Source organism: Lagenorhynchus albirostris, chromosome 11 (genome assembly GCF_949774975.1).
Source record: "Lagenorhynchus albirostris chromosome 11, mLagAlb1.1, whole genome shotgun sequence".
In the NCBI taxonomy this organism is placed as follows: Eukaryota; Metazoa; Chordata; class Mammalia; order Artiodactyla; family Delphinidae; genus Lagenorhynchus; species Lagenorhynchus albirostris.
In genome coordinates, this window is record NC_083105.1 from 47,285,790 (window position 1) to 47,308,888 (window position 23,099).

At 38.8% G+C, this 23,099-nt stretch overlaps 2 protein-coding genes across 7 annotated transcripts in view; one reads left to right on the plus strand and one right to left on the minus strand.

The window, feature by feature from the left end:
* Positions 1–23,099, minus strand: part of RAB3IP (RAB3A interacting protein) — a 170,093-nt gene that overhangs the window by 81,227 nt on the left and 65,767 nt on the right. The gene's annotated exons all lie outside the window — the stretch shown is intronic.
* BEST3 (bestrophin 3) overlaps positions 18,584–23,099 on the plus strand; it is a 43,581-nt gene continuing 39,065 nt past the window's right edge. For 2 of the 6 annotated variants that reach the window (XM_060165354.1, XM_060165359.1), the window contains exons 1-2: positions 18,584–18,690; positions 20,317–20,492. In XM_060165354.1, the coding sequence (XP_060021337.1) occupies positions 20,341–20,492 (152 nt within the window). In that variant the 5' untranslated portion in view covers positions 18,584–18,690; positions 20,317–20,340. Of the gene's footprint in view, positions 18,691–20,316; positions 20,493–23,099 lie in introns of those variants that run through there. The other 4 variants (XM_060165355.1, XM_060165357.1, XM_060165358.1 and 1 more) reach the window with 4 other exon arrangements.

Here is a 23,099-nt window from a genome sequence, read left to right on the forward strand (position 1 = left end):
GGCAGATGGACTCTCAACCACTGCGCCACCAGGGAAGCCCTTGTGTTTTTAATTTAATCTAATTTTGACTCTGTGTGAAAAACAGGATAAGAATCATGAGTCATCCCAAAACTATGAGGGTATGTAGGGGGTGGTAAGGAGTGAATAGAGAAGATACACTTAATTCTCAATTTACTTCCATTTTTATGTCACAGAAATATTGAAATATATCAGAATGTTCCCTGAGATATCACTTTAACAGTGGATCTGAATATCCACATATCTCATGTACTACTGCTCTACCATTGGGATTTAGTCATGAAAATTCCACTAAAGGGCTTTTATAATTTAATCTTCACCAGGAATCATATCTCCTAGTCCAGAAGGATCTTCAAGGTCAAGAACCCCAAGGCACCTTATGAGCCACAAGAATGATATCACCACCAGCTAGATCATCATCAAAGAACATTTACTGTAGTCATCCTTTCATTTCACTGTTATCTTAAGGGGTGTTTAATGTATTTGTCACTAGCTAAGTTAGCATTCAGTCCATGCCTGGACCAGATGATGCTATGAAGTGGTCAACAGGAAGTAGAAGGAATCAAGTTATTGCTGCCTCTACCCTTATTGCTTTTTAGTGTGCAGTGGTATCCTCAACTGAATCTCCTTGAGGTCAGTTAAAAAAAAAAGAAGGTGAGAGGCACTGTTCCAAATGGGTCACATAGAAGATATCATTCTCATCCCTACTCTAAGTTCTGAGTAGTTAGCTAAGGATACAGAAACTCAGAAGACAGGTGACCACACAGAATGCAGAGTGGTAGCATTCCACAGTATAAAGAGAATGCAAAGTCAGTACTCGGGTCCCTAAATGGAATCTGTCTTTAGCATTCTGGAATACTGTAAAACCTATACCTCCGCAGGAAAAATATTGTCTTTTTTTAATTCTATAAAAACCATGTATATGAAAAATATGGGCTAAACATCTGAATAAAAATATATGTTCACTTATTCACTCCTCAAATATTTATTAAGTGCCTACTAGATGCCAGACACTTTTCTGGACATTGGATATAAAGCAATTAACAAAAGAGTCATGGCAACCCACAGACTGGAGAAAATATTTGCAAATGATGTGACCAACAAGGGCTTAGTTTCCACAATATACCAACAGCTTGTACAACTCAATAACAAACAAACAAAACAAAAACAAACAACCCAATCAAAAAATGGGCAGAACAACTGAATAGACATTTCTCCAAAGAAGACATACAGATGGCCAACAGGAACATGAAAAGATGCTCAACATCACAAATTGTTAGAGAAATGCAAATCAAAACTACAGTGAGGATCACCTCACACGGGTCAGAATGGCCATCATTAAAAAGTCTACAAATAACAAATGCTGGAGAGGGTGTGGAGAAAAGGGAACCCTCTTGCACTGTTGGTGGGAAAGTAAATTGGTGCAGCCACTATGGAAAACAGTATGGAGGTTCCTTAAAAAACTAAAAATAGGGTTGTCATATGATCCAGCAATCCCACTCCTGGACATATATCCAGAGAAAACTCTAATTCGAAAAGATACATGCTCCACAATGTTCAAAGCAGTGTCATTTACAATAGCCAAGACACGGAAGCAACCTAAATGTCCATTGACAAATGAATGGATAAAGAAGGTGTGGTATATATACACAATGGAATATTAGCCATAAAAAAGGATGAAATAGGAGAGACCTTCAAGATGGTGGAGGAGCAAGACATGGAGATCACCTTCCTCCCCACAAATACATCAAAAATACATCTACATGTAGAACAACTCCTACAGATCACCTACTGAATGCTGGCAGAAGACCTCAGACTTCCCAAAAGGCAAGAAACTCCCCACATACCTGGGTAGGGCAAAAGGAAAAACAGAGACAAAAGAATAGGGACAGGACCTGCACCTCTGGGAGGGAGCTGTGAGGGAAAAAAGTTTCCATGCACTAGGAAGCCCCTTCGCAGGTAGAGACGGGGGGTGGCTGCGGTGGAAGTTTCGGAGCCACGGAGAAGAGCGCAGCAACAGGGGTGCAGAGGGCAAAGCGGAGAGATTCCCACACAGAGGATCGGTGCCAACCAGCACTCACCAGCCCGAGAGGCTTGTCTGCTCACCTGGGCTCCGGCCTCAGAGGTCAGATCCCAGGGAGAGGACTGGGGTTGGCTCCGTGAACACAGCCTGAAGGGGGCTAGTGCACCACAGCTAGCCGGGAGGGAGTCCGGGAAAAACTCTGGACCTGCCTAAGAGGGAAGAGACTATTGTTTCGGGGTGAGCAAGGAGAGGGGATTCAGAGCACCACCTAAATGAGCTCCAGAGACGGGCGCGAGCCACAGCTATCACCTCGGACCCCAGAGACGGGCCTGAGACACTAACGCTGCTGCTGCAGCCACCAACAGGCCTGTGTGCGAGCACGGGTCACTGTCCACACGTGACCCCTACCCCCCACCCCGGGAGCCTGTGCAGCCCGCCACTGCCACGGTCCTGTGATCCAGGGACAACTTCCCTGGGAGAATGCATGGCGTGCCGCAGGCTGTTGCAAGGTCAGGCTGGCCTCTGCCGCCACAGGCTCACCCCACATTCCATACTCCTCTCCCCCCACAGCCTGAGTGAGTGAGAGCCCCCTAATCAGCTGATGCTTTAACCCCATCCTGTCTGGGTGGGAACAGAAGCCTGAGGGCAACCTACAGGCAGAGGTGGGGCAAAAACCAAAGCTGAACCCCAAGAGCTCTGTGAACAAAGAAGAGAAAGGGAAATTTCTCCATGCAGCCTCAGGAGTAGTGGATTAAATCCCCACAGGCAACTTGAGGTACCCTGCATCTGTGGAATACCTGAATAGACAACGAATCAACCCAAAATTGAGGCAGTGGATTTTGGGAGCAACTGTAGACTTGGGGTTTGCTGTCTGAGACTGACTTGTTTCTGATTTTTATGTTTATCTTAGTATAGATTTTAGCGCTTGTTATCATTGGTGGATTTGTTTATTGGTTGGGTTGCTCTCTTCTTTTTTTTAATTACTTTTTCATTTTATTTTATTTTAATAATTTTTAAAATTTTAATTATTTCACTTTATTTGTATTTATTTTCTTTCTTTTTTTTCTCCCTTTTCTTCTGAGCCATGTGGCTGACAGGGTCTTGGTGCTCCGGCCTGATGTCAGGCCTGAGCCCCTGAGGTGGGAGAGCAGAGTTCAGGGCATTGGACCACCAGAGAACTCCCAGCCTGATCTATAACAATTGATGAGAGCTCTCCCAGAGATCTGCATCTCATTGCTAAGACCCAGCTCCACCCAATGGCCAGCAAGCTCCACTGCTGGACACCCCATGCCAAACAATTAGCAAGACAGGAACACAACCCCACCCATTAGGAGAGAGGCTGCTTAAAATCATACTAAGTTCACAGACCCCCCAAAACACACCATTGGATGCAGCCCTGCCCACCAAAGACAAGATGCAGCCCCACCCACCAGAACACAGGCACCAGTCCCCTCCACCAGGAAGCCTACACAAGCGGCTGAGCCAACCTTACCCACTGGGTGCAGACACCAAAAAAAATGGGAACTATGAACCTGCAGCCTGCGAAAAGGAGACCCCAAACACAGTAAGTTATGCAAAATGGGAAGACAGAGAAATATGCAGCAGATGAAGCAGCAAGGTTAAAACCCACGAGACCAAACAAATGAAGAGGAAATAGGCAGTCTACCTGAAAAAGAATTCAGAGTAATGATAGTAAAGATGATCCAAAATCTTGGAAATAGAATGGAGAAAATGCAAGAAACGTTTAACAAGGACCTAGAAGAACTAAAGAGCAAACAAACAGTGATGAACAACACAATAAATGAAATTAAAAATTCTCTGGAATGAATCAATAGCAGAATAACTGAGGTAGAAGAACGGATAAGTGACCTGGAAGATAAAATAGTGGAAATAACTACCACAGAGCAGAATAAAGAAAAAAGAATGAAAAGAATTGAGGACAGTCTCAGAGATGTCTGGGACAACATTAAACGCACCAACATTCGAATTATAGGGGTCCCAGAAGAAGAGGAAAAGAAAGGGTCTGAGAAAATATTTGAAGAGATTATAGTTGAAACCTTCCTTAACATGGGAAAGGAAATAGTCAATCAAGTCCGAGAAGCACAGAGAGTCCCATACAGGATAAATTCCAGGAAAAACATGCCAAGACACAGATTAATCAAACTATCAAAAATTAAATACAAAGAAAAAATATTAAAAGCAGCAAGGGAAAGGCAACAAATAACATACAACAGAATCCCCATAACGTTAACAGCTGATCTTTCAGCAGAAACTCTGCAAACCAGGAGGGAGTGGCAGGACATATTTAAAGTGATGAAAGGGAAAAACCTACAACCAAGATTACTCTACCCAGTAAGGATCTCATTCAGATTTGACAGAGAAATTAAAACCTTTACAGACAATCAAAAGTTAAGAGAATTCAGCACCACCAAACCAGCTTTACAACCAATGCTAAAGGAACTTCTCTAGGCAGGAAACACAAGAGAAGGAAAAGACCTACAAAAACAAACCCAAAACAATTAAGAAAATGGTAACAGGAACATGTGTATCAATAATTACCTTAAATGTAAATGGATTAAATGCACCAACCAAAAGACGTAGAATGGCTGAATGGATACAAAAACAAGACCCATATATATGCTGTCTACAAGAGACTTCAGACCTAGGGACACATACAGACTGAAAGTGAGGGGATGGAAAAAGATATTCCATGCAAATGGAAATCAAAAGAAAGCTGGAGTAGCAATTATTATATCAGACAAAATAGACTTTAAAATAAAGACTATTACAAGACACAAAGAAGGACACTACATAATGATCAAGGGATCAATCCAAGAAGGAGATATAACAATTATAAATATTTATGCACCCAACATAGGAGCACCTTAATACATAAGGCAAATGCTAACAGCCATAAAAGGGGAAATCGACAGTAATACAATCATAGTAGGGGGCTTTAACACCCCACTTTCACCAATGGACAGATCATCTAAAATGAAAATAAATAAGGAAACACAAGCTTTAAATGACACATTAAACAAGATGGACTTAATTAATATTTATAGGTCATTCCATACAAAAACAACAGAATACACATACTTCTCAAGTGCTAATGGAACATTCTCCAGGATAGATCATATCTTGGGTCACAAATCAAGCCTTGGTATATTTAAGAAAATTGAAATCGTATCAACTATCTTTTCCGACCACAGCTCTATGAGACTAGATATCAATTACAGGAAAAAATCTGTGAAAAATACAAACACATGCAGGCTAAACAATACACTACTAAATAACCAAGAGATCACTGAAGAAATCAAAGAGGAAATCAAAAAATACCTAGAAACAAATGACAATGAAAACACGATGACCCAAAACCTATGGGATGCAGCAAAAGTAGTTCTAAGAGGGAAGTATATAGCAATATAATCCTACCTCGAGAAACAAGAAATCTCTCAAATAAACAACCTAACCTTAAACCTAAAGCAATTAGAGAAAGAAGAACAAAAAAAACCCAAAGTTAGCAGAAGGAAAGAAATCATAAAGATCAGATCAGAAATAAATGAAAAAGAAATGAAGGAAACGATAGCAAAGATCAATAAAACTAAAAGCTGGTTTTTGAGAAGATAAACAAAATTGATAAACTATTAGCCAGAATCATGAAGAAAAAAGGGGAGAAGACTTAAATCAACAGAATTAGAAATGAAAAAGGAGAAGTAACAACTGACACTGCAGAAATACAAAGGATCATGAGAAATTACTACAAGCAAGTATATGCCAATAAAATGGACAACCTGGAAGAAATGGACAAATTCTTAGAAAAGCACAACCTTCTGAGACTGAACCAGGGAGAAATAGAAAATATAAACAGACCAGTCACAAGCACTGAAATTGAAACTGTGATTAAAAATCTTCCAAAAAACAAAAGCCCAGGACCAGATGGCTTCACAGGCAAATTCTATCAAACATTTAGAGAAGAGATAACACCTATCCTTCTCAAACTCTTCCAAAATATAGTAGAGGGAGGAACACTCCCAAACTCATTCTATGAGGCCACCATCACCCTGATACCAAAACCAGACAAAGATGTCACAAAAAAAGAAAACTACAGGCCAATATCACTGATGAACACAGATGAAAAAATCCTCAACAAAATACTAGCAAACAGAATCCAACAGCACAATAAAAGGATCATACACCATGATCAACTGGGGTTTATCCAAGGAATGCAAGGATTCTTCAATATACACAAATCAATCAATGTGATACACCATATTAACAAACTGAAGGATAAAAACCATATGATCATCTCAATAGATGCAGAAAAAGCTTTGGACAAAATTCAACACCCATTTATGATAAAAATCCTCCAGAAAGGAGGCATAGAGGAAACTTACCTCAACTTAATAAAGACCATATATGACAAACCCACAGCCAACATTGTTCACAATGGTGAAAAACTGAAACCATTTCCATTAAGATCAGGAACAAGACAAGGTTGCCCACTCTCACCCCTATTATTCAACATAGTTTTGGAAGCTTTAGCCACAGCAGTCAGAGAAGTAAAAGAAATAAAAGGAATCCAAATTGGAAAAGAAGTAAAGCTGCCACTGTTTGCAGCTGACATGATACTATACATAGAGATTCCTAAAGATGCTACTAGAAAATTACTAGAGCTAATCAATGAATTTGGTAAAATAGCAGGATACAAAATTAATGCAGAGAAATCTCTTGCATTCCTATACACTAATGATGAAAAATCTGAAAGAGAAATTACGGAAACACTCCCATTTACCATTGCAACAAAAAGAATAAAATACCTAGGAATAAACCTACCTAAGGAGGCAAAAGACCTGTATGCAGAAAACTGTAAGACACTGATGAAAGAAATTAAAGATGATACAAACAGATGGAGAGATGTATCATGTTCTTGGATGGGAAGAATCAACATTATGAAAATGACTATAATACCCAAAGCAATCTACAGATTCAATGGAATCCCTATCAAACTATCAATGGCATTTTTCACAGAATTAGAACAAAAAATTTCACAATTTGTATGGAAACACAAAAGACGCCGAATAGCCAAAGCAATCTTGAGAAAGAAAAACAGAGCTGGAGGAATCAGGCTCCCTGACTTCAGACTATACTACAAAGCTACAGTAATCAAGACAGTATGATACTGGCACAAAAACAGAAATATAGATCAATGGAACAGAAGGGAAAACCCAGAGATAAACCCACGCACATATGGTCAACTTATCTTTGATAAAAGAGACAAGAATATACAATGGAGAAAAGACAGCCTCTTCAACAAGTGGTGCTGGGAAAACTGGACAGCTACATGTAAAAGAATGAAATTAGAACACTTCCTAATACCATACACAAAAATAAACTCAAAATGGATTAAAGACATAAATGTAAGGCCACACAATATAAAACTCTTAGAGGAAAACATAGGAAGAACACTCTACAACATAAATCACAGCAAGAACCTTTTTGACCCACCTCCTAGAGAAATGGAAATAAAAACAAAAATAAACAAATGGGACCTAATGAAACTTAAAAGCTTTTGCACAGCAAAGGAAACCATAAACAAGACGAAAAGACAACCCTCAGGATAGGAGAAAATATTTGCAAATGAAGCAACCGACAAAGGATTAATCTCCAAAATATATAAGCAGCACATGCAGCTCAATATCAAAGAAACAAACAACCTAATAAAAAAAATGGGCAGAAGACCTAAATAGACATTTCTCCAAAGAAGATATACAAATTGCCAGCAAACAAACAAAAGGATGCTCAACATCACTAATCAGTAGAGAAATGCAAATCAAAACTACAATGAGATATCACCTCACACCGGTCAGAACAGCCATCATCAAAAAGTCTACAGACAATAAATGCTGGAGAGGCTGTGGAGAAAAGGGAACCCTCTTGCACTGTTGGTGGGAATGTAAATTGATACAGCCACTGTGGAGAACAGTATGGAGGGTCCTTAAAAAACTAAAAATAGAACTACCATACGACCCAGCAATCCCACTACTGGGCATATACCCTGAGAAAACCATAATTCAAAAAGAGTCATGTACCACAATGTTCATTGCAGCTCTATTTACAATAGCCAGGACATGGAAACAGCCTAAGTGTCCATCAACAGATGAATGGATAAAGAAGATGTGGCACATATATACAATGGAATATTACTCAGCCATAGATAGAAATGAAATTGAGTTATTTGTAGTGAGGTGGATGGACCTTGAGTCAGTCATACAGAGTGAAGTAAGTCAGAAAGAGAAAAACAAATACCATATGCTAACACATATATATGGAATCTAAAAAAAAAAAAGGAAAAATGGTTTGATGAACCTGGGGTAGGACAGAAATAAAGATGCAGATGTAGAGAATGGACTTGAGCACACAGGGAGGGGCAAGGGTAAGCTGGGACGAACTGAGAGAGTAGCATTGAAATATATACAGTACAAAATGTAAAACAGACAGCTAGTGGGAAGCGGCTGCATTCCACAGGGAGATCAGCTCGGTACTTTGTGACCTAGAGGGGTGGGATAACGGAGGGTGGGAGGGATACACAAGATGGAGGAGATATGGGGATATATGTATACATATTGCTGATTCACTTTGTTATACAGCAGAAACTAACACAACATTATAAAGCAATTATACTCCAATAAAGATGTTAAAAAAAAAATGAAATAATGCCATCTGCAGCAACATGGATGGACCTAGAGATTATCATATTAAGTGAAGTAAGTCAGAAAGAGAAAGACAAATATCATATGATATCACTTATATGTATAATCTAAAATATGATACAAATGAGCTTATTTACAAAACAGAAACAGATTCACAGACATAGAAAATAAACTTATGGTTAACAAAGGGGGAAAGGGATAAATTAGGAGTTTGCGATTAGCAGATACAAACTACTATATATAAAATAGATAAACAATAAGGTCCTACCCTATAGCACAGGGAACTATATCCAATAATAAACCATACTGGAGAATTATATATATATATATATATATATATATAACTGACACAACATTGTAAATTAACTATACATCAATTAAAAAAATGTTTTTAAATAGTCATGGAATCTGTCCTCATGACATTTACAATTGCGAGAAAAAGTGGAATACTGTCTAGCCTCTTTTTAAATTTATTCATTCAATAAATATTAATTGAACTAGGACTACTGGTGGCACTTTATTATCATCAGTAAATAATACAGCTTCATGCCCTCATGAAACCTTCGGTTTAGTAGGGATAGATAGACAATAAACACAATAAATGTGTGAATTATATGGTATAGTCAAGGGAGGTAAGTGGTGTGGATAAAAAGCAATAGTTGAGCAGGGTAAGAAGGGGGATCAGGAGGGAGGGAGGTGTGCAGGGCCAGGATACAGCTTTTAGTAGAGAGATCAGCACCCTGAGACGATGTTTGACCAAAGACTTGGAAGAGGTGCGGGAGCCATTCCCTCAGATACCTGGAGGAAGACCAGCCGTGACTAAGGCTTTCAGGTGGGACCATGCCTGGTGTGTTCAAGGAAGGAGAGGAGGCAAGTGTGGCTGGAGAGGGTCCATAGGAGAGGTGAGAGTAATAGGAAACGAGATCAGAGAGCAAATGGGAGCAAGTCGTGACAGACCTTGGACTGCTTAAGAACTTGGGCTTTAAGCTGAGAGAAGGAGGGAGCCAGGGAGGGGTTTTAGCAGAGGTGTGACATGATTCACCTGACTTGCCTTTCACTCCACCTTTTTGTCAGAAGAGACTGAAGGGGGCAAATAGAGAGGCGAGGAGACCTCCTGCTAGAATAAGATGGGAGAAGGATCTGCTGCCCTGATGAGGTGAGAGGAGTGGAGACAGGGATGTGAGAGGAGAGAGTGAGGTGACAGATGCTGAGTAGTTTTGGAAGGTGCAGCCAACGGGACTTACTGACAGAGTGGACTATGGTATGAAGAAAGGGAGGAGCTGAGGACGACTCCAAGGCTTTTGACCTTTTGGAAGGAAGAAATTTTCACCAGTTGAGATAAAAGGTGGCAGGAGGAGCGTGTTTTAGGGAAGAAATGAGGAGGTCAGCTTTGGGCATGTTGGGCTTAAGATGCTTAGGAGAGTATCAAGAATAGGTCTGGAGCTGGGTGAAAATTTGGGCTGGAGGTATAAATTTGGAAGTGGCATCACATAAGATTTTTTATTGCATATGATTAAATATGAAAACATGGATGTTGTTCTAACAAGACAAAATTATGTGGAGCAAAAGCTGAGTTTCTCCTTCACTCTCTTACTCCAAATCTACGACCTTTTCCAGCAGTAACATTATTAAGGAGCTAGTATGTGTTAAGAAACGAAAAATGTCTTCAGAACGTACAATCTGCCATATTGGAGAACCAGAACCAACAGTTGTTTTTCAGTTTCACATGCATTTTATCACACAAGCAAAGGTGCTTTATAATTGTTTAAGCATTTATGCATAGTTGTTTCCCCATATCTCTATATCTTCCCTTTACTTACACAGTAATATAATTTCCAGAATGGCCATCTTCCACCATTATGGTGGCGAAGTAACAGAATTTCACAGCTGTTTGGAATAAACAATATACTTGGATTTGCATGCCTTTTCTTATGAAATTAAACTGATTTTTAATTGGTCTTATCTTGCAATTTTTTCTTTATCCATCTGGAATGTGCCTGAGCTAAGCGGTACCATCCATTTGAGAAATATCATTGATTATAAAGTACAGGATACACTTTAAGCACTGTAGTAGCAATTCTCTAGACTCTAGGCTTTCATCCCTAAAATAGAACAGTTTCTGTACCTTCCATTAGGAAAAGATAACCTTCAGAATGTGAACTAATGCATTTCTGTTTTGTTGAGTTGGCAATTACTCTGTGTAAGGAAAGTAATGATGACTCCTAAAATAACCAGTGTATGAGTTTAGATCTTCATCTGTAATAAAACTCAATAGTCTTTCTAGTCTTAGGAGTTCACTGTTTCTTCCCTGAAATCAAAGAGAAAAAAAATTAATTGAAAAAGAAAAACAAATCAAACCCACTTCAGTTTGATTTTTTGGCAGAGTTCTGTCTCCAAGAACATGTATCAGAAACCTCCGCACCTAGATTGACACATGGTTTATCCCAAGCAGCTGCCTGTTATGCAGCTATTGCATCCATCATGGTATCCAGTAAATAGGAAAAAAATAAGAAAGAGTAAGGCACGAGTTCTCAAGAAGCTCACAGTTCCACTAAGCCAATAAAAATTTAGTTTTAGGGAAAAAAATATCACTGTGAATGATTCTCAAGCCAACTGAACCAAGGTATTCTGCTGTTGAAAAAAACTGATGAATGAATGTTCTCAATTGAAAGCTTGCTCTATGAATTTTTCTTGAATCTTTAGCACTAACCACTGTCTTTTTCTAGACAGATCCAGCACATAGCAAAGTGAATAAGTACCAGAAGCAATAGCAGAAAAACTGAGGCTCAGCCAATCACATTCAATTCAACTTGATTTTTATAGACACATGAGCTCCTACTTGTGATTTTAGTTTCCATCCATTTTTGCTGATAAAAATGTTCTTATTTGCAAGATCAAATAAAACACATCAAAATTACATGGTGTCCTGCAAAGAACCATGTCACCTGAACAAATCTGAAATCATATTCTGTAGGTTTTGCTCTTCATGTGCAAATGGGCTCAAAGGACAAAGCAAGAGTCATATCAGACTTCTCTTTCCTCCTCCTCCTCTCCCTCCCCCATCTCCCTCCTTTCCTTCTCCTCCAGTGGTAGTTTGCCTCTGGGTTCTCTCATACCATCCTTCCTCTGCATTCCACTTGCCAACCACCCCAGTTCATACCAGAACAACCATAATAACCTTCAAACTGATTCCCTTCCTATAATCCCCGCCCACTCAAATCCAGCACATTCCCATCTCATAGACTCACCTTTCTGCAACACAGATTTTTGTCAAGCCCTTTGCCTGTTCAAAAATGTTTACTGATTTCTTATTCCCCATTTAGTAATGTCCAAAAGTCTTAGAGTCAGAATCAAAGCCTCCAAAATAAAACAATTTCTACCATTTGCTTACTATTTGAATGCAAAGTTTCACATACACAAGACTATGTTCAACCAAGTGCTCAAGAGAAATTTGGCAAAAGATTTTTCACATCAATGGAAATGAATAGCTGGCTCTCCTTTAGGAAGTGGTGTTGCCTACCTAAACTTGCTTTTTGTTTCCTTAAGGAACAAAGGGTGATTTATCTTGACATCTATGGATGAATATCAGCATTTCCATCACTTAGAAATGATCAGTTACTCTTTTTTGTGAATTGTCCTGTCACTGGAGGTTTACTGGAATCAAAGACAAATGTGTTTATCAGGGCTGTTGAAAATCATAGTGGCCAGGACTGGAAAACTTGATACTTGCTTTCAAAAGAAAATACGGCTGGTATAGTTATTTCATAGAGCCCTGACATTGCGTGTCTCTTATATTGTTTGCTATTAATTATAGGATTTAAAATATCTTCTACAAAAGCCTAAAAAGATGAACTTTATGCTAAATGAGTATCACCTCTCTAGGGTGGCATGATACAGTACCACTCTGTTCTTTATATGTTGTTTTACATTTTATTTTTTAATACACATTACCTTTAGAATCTGGGGAAAAAAAGATGTCTATTTTAAACAAGAAATTAAAGTTTTCTTCAAAAATTCATATGAACAGTTAACTTTGAAATTTGGTATTTGTCGGATACTTGAAATTGGCTGTACTGGCTTGTCCCCTCTAATGAATTAATTTCTGAATGGCATCTCAGTACCTATTAGAAATAGCCAACAGACTCAGAGCCCAGCAATGGGAGTTTGTTCATTCAATCCAATCATTATCGACTAATTTGCATTTTAGAATGCTAATTCAACTATTACTTAGTCATTCCTCAAAACTGTCCAATAGGAAAGATGAATGTAATTAACCCTGCTTAAAAGTGGGACCAGCCAACGGAGCCCCATAGAGGAAGCTGATTCCCCCAGGTATGCAGTCATAACTGCCGGGAATCATGCCACGTTTCAGGGCCACCACACATCCAGTAAGACACCCAAGAGCAAGATTGTTTTTAAATAGCTCCAACATTTCTATTTCATAAGCACTTGGGTTTAGATTTGCTCAAACTCTACAGCATTGATCAGCCTTGCAAACCTTTCTAAATGTAACATTGGGTCTATCCAGCCACTTCTCATGGCAACCCAAATATAAAACGTGCAGCAGTGTAGATACACTTTTAAAATGTTCACAAACTCCCCCAAAGGTACTAACAGAAGTATCATAGTGACAAGGTGATAATCAGATGAGAAATAGATATTCAATATCCAGTATGCACAGGGCTCTGTGCTGGAGCTATGTACAGGGATAAGGGCAAGAAATCAGACACCAACAACTCTATTTTTGCTCTAAGGTACTTATAGTTTGATAAAGAAACCAGTCAAGTACATATAAAACTTAAGATACTACAGAAAAAATTTCAAATGTATTTACTTTCAATTTTAGAATAAGCATCTTTTTTCTTATTTTTAATAGTCACTTTATTTAAGCTTAAGGCACAGCACTTAGCGCACACGTTACTTTAGAAGGTTGGAAATCTTCTGGGAATTGACCCCGAAATTATTTACTGCATTATTTAAAGAATGCTGATGAACTCTCTCTTTCAAGAAGGAAAGTATGGAAGCACAATAAAACTAAGAGAAAACGTTTTGAATAACTAAGCATGTTTCTAGCTGACCGTGGAAGGATGACACATGTAACGAATCAGTGTGTTATCAGTTTCCACTACTGTATGCCATCACATGTAGTAATTGTCTATGCTCTTCTTCACATACACACAAGCACACACACACACCGCAATCAAACATACATGCTTGTTGCTGTTTTTTAACGTATTTATTGGAGTATAATTGCTTTACAATGGTGTGTTAGTTTCTGCTGTATCACAAAGTGAATCAGCTATACATATATGTATATCCCCATATCCCCTCCCTCTTGCATCTCCCTCCCACCAGCCCTATCCCATGCCTCTAGGTGCTTCCCACTAGCTATCTATTTTACATTTGGTAGTGTATATATGTCCTTACCACTCTCTCACTCCATCCCATCTTACCCTTCCCCGTCCCCTTGTCCCCAAGTCCATTCTCTACGTCTGCATCTTTATTCCTGTCCAGTCCCTATGTTCTTCAGAACATTTTTTTTTGATTCCTTATATATGTGTTAGCATATTGTATTTGTTTTCCTCTTTCTGACTTACTTCACTCTGTATGACTGACTCGAGGTCCATCCACCTCACCACAAATAAATCAATTTCATTTCTCTTTATGGCTAAGTAATATTCCATTGTATATATGTGCCACATCTTCTTTATCCATTCATCTGTCAAAGGACACTTAGGCTGCTTCTATCTCCTGGCTATTGTGAATAGTGCTGCAAAGAACATTGTGATACATGACTCTTTTTGAATTATGGTTTTCTCAGGGTATATGCCTAGTAGTGAGATTGCTGGCTCATATGGTAGTTCTATTTTTAGTTTTTTAAGGAACTCCATACTGTTCTCCATAGTGGCTCTATCTATTTACATTCCCACCAACAGTGCAAGATAAGGGTTCCCTTATCTCCAGACCCTCTCCAGCATTTATTGTCTGTAGACTTTTTGATGATGGCCATTCTGACCGGTGTGAGGTGATATCTCATTGTAGTTTTGATTTGCATTTCTCTACTGATTAGTGATGTTGAGCATCCTTTCATGTGTTTGTTGGCAATCTGTATATCTTCTTTGGAGAAATGTCTATTTAGGTCTTCTGCCCATTTTTTTTTATTACGTTGTTTGTTTCTTTGATATTGAGCTGCATGTGCTGCTTATATATTTTGGAGATTAATCCTTTATCAGTTGCTTCATTTGCAAATATTTTCTCCCATCTTGAGGGTTGTCTTTTCGTCTTGTTTATGGTTTCCTTTGCTGTGCAAAAGATTTTAAGTTTCATTAGGTCCCATTTGTTTATTTTTGTTTTTATTTCCATTTCCCTAGGAGGTGGGTCAAAAAGGATCTTGCTGTAATTTATGTTGTAGAGTGTTCTTCCTATGTTTTCCTCTAAGAGTTTTATATTGTGTGGCCTTACATTTATGTCTTTAATCCATTTTGAGTTTATTTTTATATATGGTATTAGGAAGTGTTCTAATTTCATTCTTTTACATGTAGCTGTCCAGTTTTCCCAGCACCACTTGTTGAAGAGGCTGTCGTTTCTCCATTGTATATTCTTGTCTCCTTTATCAAAGATAAGTTGACCATATGTGCATGGGTTTATCTCTGGGCTTTCTCTTCTGTTCCATTGATCTGTATTTCTGTTTTTGTGCCAGTACCATACTGTCTTGATTACTGTAGCTTTGTAGTATAGTCTGAAGTCAGAGAGCCTGATTCCTCCAGCTCTGTTTTTCTTTCTCAAGATTGCTTTGGCTATTCAGCGTCTTTTGTGTTTCCATACAAATTGTGAAATTTTTTGTTCTAATTCTGTGAAAAATGCCATTGGTAGTTTGATAGGGATTCCATTGAATCTGTAGACTGCTGCAGTCATTTTCACAGTGTTCATTCTTCCCATCCAAGAACATGGTATATCTCTCCATCTGTTTATATCATCTTTAATTTCTTTCATCAGTGTCTTATAGTTTTCTGCATACAGGTCTTTTGTCTCTTTAGGTAGGTTTATTCCTAGGTATTTTATTCTTTTTGTTGCAATGGTAAATGGGAGTGTTTCTTTAATTTCTCTTTCAGACTTTTCATCATTAGTGTATAGAAATGCAAGAGATTTCTCTGCATTAATTTTGTATCCTGCTACTTTACCAAATTCATTGATTAGCTCTAGTAGTTTTCTGGTAGCATCTCTAGGATTCTCTATGTATAATATCATGACATCTGCAAAGAGTGACAGTTTTACTTCTTCTTTTCCAATTTGGATTCCTTTTATTTCTTTTTCTTCTCTGACTGCTGTGGCTAAAGCTTCCAAAACTATGTTGAATAATAGGGGTGAGACTGGGCAACCTTGTCTTGTTCCTAATCTTAGTGGAAATGGTTTCAGTTTTTCACAACTGAGAACAATGTTGGCTGTGGGTTTGTCATATACGGCCTTTATTACGTTGAGGTAAGTTCCCTCTATGCCTCCTTTCTGGAGGATTTTTATCATAAATGGGTGTTGAATTTTGTCAAAAGTTTTTCCTGCATCTATTCAGATGATCATATGGTTTTTCTCCTTCAATTTGTTAATATGTTGTATCACACTGACTGATTTGATATACTGAAGAATCCTTGCATTCCTGGGATAAACCCTACTTGATCATGGTGTATGATCCTTTTATTGTGCTATTGGATTCTGTTTGCTAGTATTGTGTTGAGGATTTTTTCATCTGTGTTCATCAGTGATATTGGCTTGTAGTTTTCTTTTTTTGTGACACCTTTGTCTGGTTTTGGTATCAGGGTGATGGTGGCCTCATAGAATGAGTTTGGGAGTGTTCCTCCCTCTGTTATATTTTGGAAGACCTGGACTTGATTGACTATTTCCTTTTCCATATTAGGGAAGTTTTCAACTATAATCTCTTCAAATATTTTCTCAGTCCCTTTCTTTTACTCTTCTTCTTCTGAGACCCCTATAGTTTGAATGTTAGTGCATTTAATGTTGTCCCAGAGGTCTCTGAGACTGTCCTCAATTCTTTTCATTCTTTTTTCTTTATTCTGCTCTGTGGTAGTTATCTCCACTATTTTATCTTACAGGTCACTTATCCTTTCTTCTGCCTCAGTTATTCTGCTATTGATTCCTTCTAGAGAATTTTTTAATTTCATTTACTGTGTTGTTCATCACTGTTTGTTTGCTCTTTAGTTTTTCTAGGTCCTTGTTAAACGTTTCTTGTATTTTCTCCATTCTATTTCCAAGATTTGGGATCATCTTTACTATCATTACTCTGAATTCTTTTTCAGGTAGACTGCCTATTTCCTCTTCATTTGTTTGGTCTGGTGGGTTTTAACCTTGCTGCTTCATCTGCTGCATATTTCTCTGTCTTCTCATTTTGCTTAATTTACTGTGTTTGGGGTTTCCTTTTCACAGGCTGCAGGTTTGTACTTCCCATTTTTTTTGGTGTCTGCCCCCAGTGAGTAAGGTTGGTTCAGTGGGTTGTGTAGGCTTCCTGTTGGAGGGGACTGGTGCCTGTTTTCTGATGGATGAGGCTGTATCTTGTCTTTCTGGTGGACAGGATCACGTCTAGTGGTGTGTTTTGGGGTGTCTGTGAACTTAGTATGATTTTAGGCACCCTCTCTGCTAATGAGTGGGGTTGTGTTCCTGTCTTGCTAGTTGTTTGGTATGGGGTGTCCAGCACTGGGGCTTGATGGCCGTTGAGTGGATCTGGGTCTTAGTGTTGAGATGGAGATCTCTGGGAGACTTCTTGCCATTTGATATTACATGGAGCCGGGAGGTCTCTGGTGGACCAGTGTCCTGAACTCGGCTCTCCCACCTCAGAGGCTCAGGCCTGACACCTGGCCAGAGCACCAAGACGCTGTCAGCCACTCGGACAGGTACGTGGGGAGTTTCTTGCCTTTTGGGAAGTCTGAGGTCTTCTGCCAGCATTCAGTAGGAGTGTAGATGTATTTTTGATGTATTTGTGGGGAGGAAAGTGATCTCCATGTCTTACTCCTCTGCCATCTTCAGATGGATGAATCTCATTCAAAGATTCAATGCTTACAACTTTACGTCCTCCAAATCCAGCAAAAATCACTTTCAATGGAAACCCACTGCACAGTCGCTTAGGATTATTTTCTGTTGTCTGAAACTCTTCTTGTGCAAGTCTTCTGGGACTGCTGCACGAGCCTACTTCCATCTCAGCAGAAAGCCCATTCTAGACTCTCTTGTGACTCACATTGCAGGCCTCTAACTTCTCAGCCATCCTGGTTAATAAGGAGCCAATGAGGCAGAAACTGAGAAATGGTGAGTCCCTAGTGGTCAGCACTATGATGGCACTCTCCTGGCCTTAAGACTCTTCAGTGATCCTTTCTCTGGGTCCTTTCCAGTTGGGCCTGGGTTTTTTCTCACGCTTATTGTTTTTAATGGTAGAGCATTCTCAGTACCTCTCAAATGAATGAAAATCCTGTTTATGTTCTTGTCTGCCCCAGTTTAAGGCTTCACAAGAATTTATTCTTGTTTTAAGCACACACAGACTGTCCCAATTCCCTGTTTTTGGCTGGCGGAGCCTCTTCAGAGCACTTTAGGGGCAAATGGCTCTTTCTCCCTTGATCCCAGGGGAGAGTCAAAATGAAAATAACAGACTTAGGTGACCCAAGCTCCTTCACATTACCTCCGACTTCTCATTCAAAGTGGTGCTTTGGGCGACAGGTGGAGTTATAATTATAGATGAGAAAAAAACCACATCAGCAGCTGTTGCTCCTGTTTGTTCCCGGCTATCACCGTCACCAGTGGACAAATTGGCATAAACAGTTCTCCAGACTCCGCATGAGCGAAGGGTGAGCCGAGAGTACAACACCGACCCGAAGGCACCTCTGCAGGGGGAGCCTGGAGATTGTCTTTCCTGTCGGAGACTCCAAACCAAACAAATAGGTTAGTGCACAGAGTATACCTATGCGTTTTACCTCTGACCTCTACTCGATGTGATCTTGGTTTTTCTGACAGAGCTGTACCAGAAGGGTGAACTGTTAAAGGAAAGAGAGTTATTTAAGGACTGTTATTCAAAAGTCCAGTGCCCGTGAGAACAAATTATGAAATGGTTTAATTTATTATGCTCCTCTCCCAGTTTTGGCTGTATTCACATTAGACAAAGAGACAAAGAGACAAAGTGAAAATGGAAAAATGAAACTGCTTTTGTGGCCTGAGTCCCAACCTTTCGTAATGATACCTACTTTTGCCAAAAAAATCTCTGGTTTCTTTGTTAACATCAGTAGTTGAAGCCTTAGGCTGGTGATTAGAAAAAAAAAAAATACCGCTCCAGAATATAGTTGCAGAGTTTCACTTTTTTTTCTTTTCTTTTCTTTTTTTTTTAGGGAAACTAGGCAAATGAGAATTGGGTTTTTCCTCTACCTCTAAATAAAGACAGAAAATGTCCTTGTTTATGATAAAATGTGTGCTGTAGGCTACTTTGTATAAGAAATCTGCTATAGGATTTATTACTTATGTCTAGTACAGTTCTACCTAAAAACTCGATCATTTCAGTCTAAGTAGCTCTGTAAGACTCCTCATAGATCCTTTTGAAAGCAAAAGGTTTCAAAGAAATTTCATGTTCTCCGTGTATGCTTTGTGTTAGAAAGCTGTGAAGCAGGATTTTCAAACAAAGATTAGCTTTGGGGCATCTTCTCAAAACCTGAATGTTTAGTGTCTTGGTGAAGAGCAATGGAATTCCAGAGAATCCACTAAAAACTAGGCTTTGGGGCCCAGTTCTCAACCCACCCACATCCATGGAACAGTCCAGGTGGAAAGAGTCCTAAATAATGGCCTCATTTTTTCAGCTCCAAACAGAAGGTGCCCCATCCCTAAGCATTTTATGTGGGACTTTTCAATGGGAAAATGCACCTTACTTAGTATCACTGTGGCCCGACGTTTTGTCTACCTTGTGAAGTGCACAGATTGCTAACTATGCACTCAGAGCTCCACTAGAGAGACAATTAAATTAAAACAACCAAAAGTAACGCATCAATTAAATTCCCACAAGGGGCTGGCTTCTCCTGATTTCTAAGAGAGCCATAACTTTCTTTTAGGAAATTTAAGGGTGAAGTAAATACCTCTTTACACATTTTAGCAAATAAAGCCCCAAACAATAAGTTTGACCACTGCTTTTGAAAAGGTCAATTAATATAGCATATCAATACCTTAGATCTTCCCATGGATTCAGAAAATATATGACAGATCATAATACACCATCTCTCATATATCTTGTTTAGTCATTCAAATATTTATTGAGTAATGGCTATATAATCTCAAAATATTTAGAAATGAAGGCAAGCTTAAGATTTCTAATATTTCTTTTTCCAGACACTCCTTTCTTCCCTTTTTCTACTAAAAGATTTAGCACTGAGTTGGTGGTTATCTCCAAATTCCAAATTGTTCAAGCTGAGAAAGGCAAAAAGTAGAGATGGTTGACTGGCTGCTGGTTAGGGTTTCTTTTGAGATACAGATTTATGCGCTGTCTTAAACATTGCTTTTTACTTGTGTGTTGTCTTCTTGCTCTTCTAGAAAAAAAAAGAAAAACTATCCAAGATGACTGTCACTTACTCCAGTAAAGTAGCAAATGCGACTTTTTTTGGATTTCATAGGTTACTCCTCAAGTGGAGAGGCAGCATCTACAAACTACTATACAGGGAATTTATTGTTTTTGCTGTACTTTACACAGCAATAAGTTTTATGTACAGGTACTTTCCTTTGCATGTGTCCTTAAATGGCCATTAGATAGCATATATGAATACAGTCTCAAAAATCCAAGCCCTTTTTGCTGCCGCTGACTTTTGCATTATGTAACCTCCTCCTTTGCATGATCCTCTGTTGCCTACTTCTCCCCAGGACTGGGTATTTTAATCCACACCTAACCATTTTTAGGATGTTAAATAGACTCTAACCGTCATGTTCAGGTGGCTCTCATTCCAGCCCCACTTTAATTGGTCATGATGAGGTATTAGTTGTGCTTCAAGAATTTTGCTATAGGCGTAAAATGAAAGATTTATACCTAGAACCTCACTAAGTTATGATTTTGAATGGCAAAGTCCACAGACAAATAATTATTTGTGCTTCTCTGAACTATGTTATTCATAGTTTGAGTTTCTGATTTGACGGCTTGCAGCGACTACCTACATAGTTAACATGTTCGTGAATAGTGTGTATCAGGCAACTTTCCTTCCTCTTTCCTGGAATGACGAAATCTTATCCAAGTTGGTGCCCCCAACTTTACCAATATCTCAATTAAAGAAAAGGCCTGAAAACTAATTTATTTTCTTTATATCTTCTGAGTTCAGGGCACATTATATTCATAAAAGACGTTTATTCTTTATAACCTCACAAACTTTGCCTGTCAGATTGACAGGAAATATGAGTAACATCATGTCCAAGAAATACTTTTATAACTAAAAATTATAGTCTTAATAAAATTTTATCAGTATTATAAAAGGGAAGTTTTATTAGTTTTTTTAATTAATATTGATTGCATACATTTCTTCTCTGGGGAAAGTTAAAACTTAAAATAGAAAAGCTAAAGGTTTTTGAGGCTGTATTTCCACCTTTACTGTGTTCATCAGTTTGTTCTTTTTCTTCTGCATACAATGGATAAATTTGTGTATCATTGTTTTCACCTACATTCTTCCTTGCAGCGACAGGACACCATGTGAAGAAGAGGGACCTTAATTTGGCTATAGCTGATAATGACCAAAAGTAGAATAGGAAGAGTTACTTTGCTCCATATCAAAACTACAGTTCCAAACAACTGTATATATTGGTATACATTTTGGCAAAATATCTTTACAAGGAAAGTTTTATTAAAAACCTCTAATAATTTTTCAGATTTGTCTTCTAAATACGGTATTATTTTGATGATTTATTTTATGTGTCACCTACTCCTTCAGAATACGAAATGGTGGAAGACACATGACGTTTCAGGATAATTAGTTTATTTTTACTAATGTGAATTTATTGCTGCTACTGCCTCTTAGAATAGAATAGCTCTTAGAACAGTTGCACTGTAGCCAGAAATGCTCCATGGGGCCTTAACTTTGACTCCAATATCTTATTTATACCCCACAAAATTGTATGCACATATGTTTTCTAAAGACCAAAGAGGGCTTACATTTATAACAATAATCATTAGTTCAAGCCATTTTTCATTTTTTAAAGTTCAAATGTAAAAGTTTTTTAAAATAGACCCTTATATGTTGATCAAAGCTCTACCAAGAACTACAGGTTGAATCTGTCGAGAAAGTCAGACATATCTGTAGACAAATACAGACATAGTTTCATTCTCATGTCTACTAATGATGCTAAGTTTTTTAATCCTGTTATAAGCAAATAGTTATACCTAGCAAAAAAAACATAAGACAGAACAAGAATTCACTAGTTTGATTATACCTCTTTTTTTTTGCGGTACGCGGGCCTCCCACTGCTGTGGCCTCTCCCGTTGCGGAGCACAGGCTCCGGACGCGCAGGCCCAGCGGCCATGGCCCACGGGCCCAGCCGCTCCGCATGTGGGATCCTCCCGGACCGGGGCATGAACCCGTGTCCCCCGCATCGGCAGGCGGACTCCCAACCACTGCGCCACCAGGGAAGCCCTATACCTCTTTTTATTTGGGGATGGATTTGACAAAATACTCGCTGTGGTACTTTCTAGCTAGTAAAATTTCTATGTGTCTATCAGCTAAATATTTTTTCCTTTGGCCAACTATTAATAGTAACAACCACTTTATTATTGATTAAGGGTGACAACATATGCTAAGTGGTTTCATATATCATATATTCTTTAATCCTCATAACATTCCTGATACATATCAATAGGTATTAATTATCCCCATTTACAAATGAGAAAACTGAGACTCAGAGAGATTTAAAAATATGCTCCAAATCCAAATCTGTTAAGTGGCAGATCTGGGATTCAAACCTGGCTCTGTTAAACCCTACGGTCTGTGCTCTCCACGTTTAAATTCTCTCTGATCATTTTTATTTGAGTACCAGAAACCATTCTAGCTGTAACTTTTCATCAGCATGACCTTGATAGGCCTGTCCACCAGGTGATGCCTCTCTTGTCAGCTTTTCTTGATTTCAGAATTTCTGACACCTCTTCCAAGCTGAGGCAGGAACTCCAAGCCCACCCTGCACCCACACACCTTCTTGGTCAGCACCAGCTCCCAGGTCTTCATCTGCAGTCTGGTCAGTGGCTCACTGTCACCTCATTATCTCTCTGTGTCCTTCTTCAAAGTTCTACTGACCCAAATAGGCCTCTGACACATGCTATGATGAGTGTTTCCAAGGGGTTCCTTCCT